We start from the raw sequence: 4,319 nt of genomic DNA, 5'->3' as shown, positions 1-4,319 counted from the left end.
GTAAGTTATGATATAAAAAGCAATAGACATCAATTAAAAATACTTAAAATCAATTAAATTTCATCTGAACTATGGACATCAACCACGTACTATAAATGAGGCGTTGGCTTCAAACCGTTTTAATTTTAACATCGTGTTCGCTCACCACAGCACAAGAGGACGGCGCGCCGACCCTCTGTCCGAATCACTGCTCATGTTCGCTAGAGGGGGAGAAATACATTGTCGACTGCAGTGACAGGAACTTCACCACGGTGCCGCCCCTGTACGGGTTCGAAGATCTTGGGGAGTTTAAAGTCTATTTTTACTTAAACAAAAACAAATGTAGCTACATCCTGCGGAATTCGTTTTACCCTGTTATTGGCCGGCTGCGGTTTTTAGAGATGACATCGAATAAACACAACATTGAAGTCGCTGTTGGAGCATTCGATGCGTTTTCGGATAGTCTGGAGGTGTTGAAAATCGGACCTGTTTCCGGAGAATTTGACCAGTTTTACAAATCAATCTCCAAAACGTCTTCTCTCGTGGAGTTGCATATCCGTTCTGGTTTGAAACATCCACAAATCCTAACAACTCCATTGGATTATCCGCGGTTGAAAAGTTTTACATTACATAGCTCTCAGCTCCAGGATATTAATTTCAAAGTCTTTGACTATGTCCCGTTAAGAGCTTTAAGGCTTTATGACAACAAGCTGAACGACATCCCGAAAGAAGTCTCAAGGCTCATGTCTGCGACGTTGGAGATCTTGTCCTTGAGTCGTAATAAAATAACACAAATCAAAGATGCCCAAATTCCTTATGGCTGTAAGCTAATGTTTCTTGATATCAGCTACAACGAGGTTGTGTACATTGAAGAAGGCGTACTAGAGAGATGTAACAATCTGAAGCTACTGAACCTCTCGCATAATTCAAATCTACATGAAATAGGTCCGAATGCGTTTGACGGTCTGAGAGGAATCGTTATAGATCTAAGCTTCACCAGGATCAGACACATCGACTTCATCGACCCCGAGCAGGTCAAGATGTTGAGACTGACCAGCACACACATAGCCTGCAACTGTGAGCTACAGGTCAAGGTTATACCACCATTCAAAGACAAACTTAGAGGGACTTGTCGGCTGCCTAAGGAACTCAAACATTTCCCTGTCGACTGGGACCTCAATCTCCTTAAGCTCAACTGCACTGAGTACATGAAAATACAAAAACGGAAACGGTTAACCGATGAAGGATTCAAATCTGTTATTCCAGAAGATTTCAGTCAATACTTTGAAATGATCTCAAAATTCGTTTTTAAGGGTAAACAAAAATCAAAAGCAGAACTCAAACAAGCTCATTCCGCGTCGTCTGCATCCCCTGGATATCCCGACAGTTTAAGCTCATCATTCGCTTCCATCCCAAACTCACAAGTAGATGAAGATGGGACTTCAGAAACGGTCACTCCTTCATTAGGGACATTACCTGAGTCACAACAGACACCTGGTGAAATGTCGTCATCGGCGTTAAAAAGATCTAAGATGAATTTAATGAAGTCAACACCCACCGCAAAACGAGGCACACACCGGCATAAAACATCACCAGTACTGAGCACAACAAGTACTCTACACCAACACGCCAGCCAGGAGTACCACCCCCCACATCCAGAACCTAGCACCGTGGCTGATTCCTACAATAGAGAAGAAAAAGGATCTAAAGAAACCTCCTATCAAAACACGCAATTACGCAAGAGAAAAAATAAAAACAGCAATGGCAGGAATAACTATAATGAAGTTAACGTTGAAAACATGCAGAAACACGAACACAGCAGTACAGAAGACTCCTGCCCGAAAGAACGTTTTGAGGATTTTGTACAGCCTATAACTCACGTGTCGTCACTGCCGACAGTTCATCAAAGAGTCAGAACTCAACTGGTACAGGAAGGGACCGTGAAGCCGACTAATCCCGCAACGAAGAAACACGAACGTAGCAACAAGAAACCTCTACAGAAACCTCCAGAGAAGAAAAGCCCAAAGAAAACTAATCTTCCCCAGACAAAATTGCCTCTTTTGAAGCAGAAAGTAGCCGCCAAACGCCCGGTTAAAAAGGAAAACGAAGAAGTTAACCGTTGGTATTTTAACTGTCCGCTGTCGGTGTTGGCGTGTCTAGTCCACGCTTTTTTAACATTCGCTGCGTTTCTAACAATCGAACACGGCACGAAAACAAAACGTCTGACGTTAAGTTGCCCACTTCCGTCTCCAGCGAAGGAAACCATGATAGAAACACAAACACACAGAGAAACGAAAGGAAAAGTACATAAGACGCCACTCGCATCAAAAGCGAAACAAGAGTTGTTTAAGTTACCAATCCTCCTTTCTAGTGAAACAAAATGTGGTCAAGATGCCGATAGTAAAAAGTGATGCCTTTATGAAACACCTCGCACCTTCTTTAAGGAACAAATACAACATTTATTAAAATGACATACATATTTTACTCAATATAACAAATAAACACTTTGCTATAATATAAAATTACCTATTTTCTGATGTTCATTTTTTAAAGTAGTCACATAGATACAAAAAATATCTTTTCCTTTTTGTGCCATGGACATATCTAGGATCTCCTACAATTATCCTGGCAGTCCCCCATGACAGTCCTGCCTCTGCCAGATGCTTCTCCGTCATGCGCCTCCACGCCTAGGCCTCCCCCCGCCCCCTTTCCTTTTCTTGAGATGTCCAGTTTAGCGCCATTCCTACGACATCATCTGGATTCATTTAGGACGTGCCCCACCCAGCGCCATCTTCTTTTTCTGATTATTTCAGAAACTGCTTCCATCTCCATCTCTTCAAGTAGCTAATAATTTTAGATGGTGTAAGGCTAGTGGATGCCTTTTATCGTTCGCAAGCACAAAAAGAATACGTTAATAAGATTAAAAAAGCACTTTAAAAAACATGACTGGTCTAGAGTTCACGCGAGGATTTAGAAATCAAAGTCAAAAATCAAGTCTGGTTTAAAGAGAAAAATAATAGGGCTGCGAATGTAAGTTACGACTGTCTATACATGTAGGTATAATTTATTAAAAAAACTCAAATATACTGTTCAATTAGCCAGTGTGAATGAATATTACTTAACAAAGACAATATTCTTGAATAAAAGTTTCAAGACAAAACCTACAGAAACCAAAGAAAAAAAAGACAAAAACAATATGTACAATTTTCTGAGCTAAATTAAATAGATTATTGAGCCAATTAATAGATTAAAGTGATAAATAAAATTTCATGAGATAAGCACCACATTTATGGATTGATGTTTTTTTAATCCTTAACTAATCGCAACAGAATCAGATATGTCCCTAAAGTAACGATGTCATAATCAAATTAAATTGATAAGGGGTATGTGGTATTTAAGGTGAATAAAAAATACTGGAAACTTCATATCAAATACAAACAAAAATGCATCTAAAACCACATCCCCCCCCCCCCCCCCCAAAAAAAAAAAAAAAAAAAAAGCCACTTGATATTAAACCACTGTTTTGAATGGGAGTGCGTTTATTACTTTAAGGGGGGGGGGGCGAATTAAAAAAATTCGGGAGTTATATATATATTAATTATATATATATATATATATATATATATATATATATATATATATAATCTAAGGAGGTAATATATATATATATATATATATATATATATATATATATATATATATATATATATATATATATATATACATATATATATATATATATATATATATATATATATATATATATATATATATATATATATATATATATATATATATATATATAATATACGTATATATATATATATATATATATATATATATATATATATATATATATATATATATATATATATATATATATAATATACGTATATATATATATATATATATATATATATATATATATATATATATATATATATATATATATATATATATATATATATATATTATATATATATAATTCTCTTCATGGAGACCATAGAAAACACCAAGCTGTAAGCGCGCCTAGCAGCCCCCCTCTCTTCCTCTCTAGGCATATCCCTACCACCCCCACATGGTCTGGTGAGCTGTGGTTCACGCTAAATGTTTACAATCGTAGAGCCGGGTTTAGTGACGGCTATTAGGGGCAGATAATTTAGTTTGAAACGGTTTTAAAACTTAGGGGAGGTAACTAAGAGGAGGCTGCTTTCCCGGGGGGGGGGGGGGGGTGTAGGGTAGGGGTTGGGGGAAAGGAGATTAGGGGGGGGGGTATCGTCCTTAACGACCTACTGATAGTGTTTTAAAGCAAATATTTTCAGTGGCAGCATTGGTACTGT

The 4,319-nt window shown here is 37.4% G+C and overlaps 1 protein-coding gene across 1 annotated transcript; it reads left to right on the top strand.

Moving 5' to 3' along the window:
* LOC131946398 (uncharacterized) lies at positions 1-2,443 on the top strand. The gene has a single exon (XM_059307141.1). The coding sequence runs from the start codon at positions 96-98 to the stop codon at positions 2,388-2,390; it is 2,295 nt and encodes a 764-aa protein (XP_059163124.1). The 5' UTR covers positions 1-95; the 3' UTR covers positions 2,391-2,443.
* The last annotated feature ends 1,876 nt before the right edge of the window (positions 2,444-4,319 follow it).

Source organism: Physella acuta, unplaced genomic scaffold, assembly GCF_028476545.2.
Source record: "Physella acuta isolate Inbredline_101_S28 unplaced genomic scaffold, ASM2847654v3 ptg000558l, whole genome shotgun sequence".
Lineage (NCBI taxonomy): Eukaryota > Metazoa > Mollusca > Gastropoda > Physidae > Physella > Physella acuta.
Note: the sequence above shows the minus strand (reverse complement) of the source record. Positions and strands in the feature narration are given on the sequence as shown.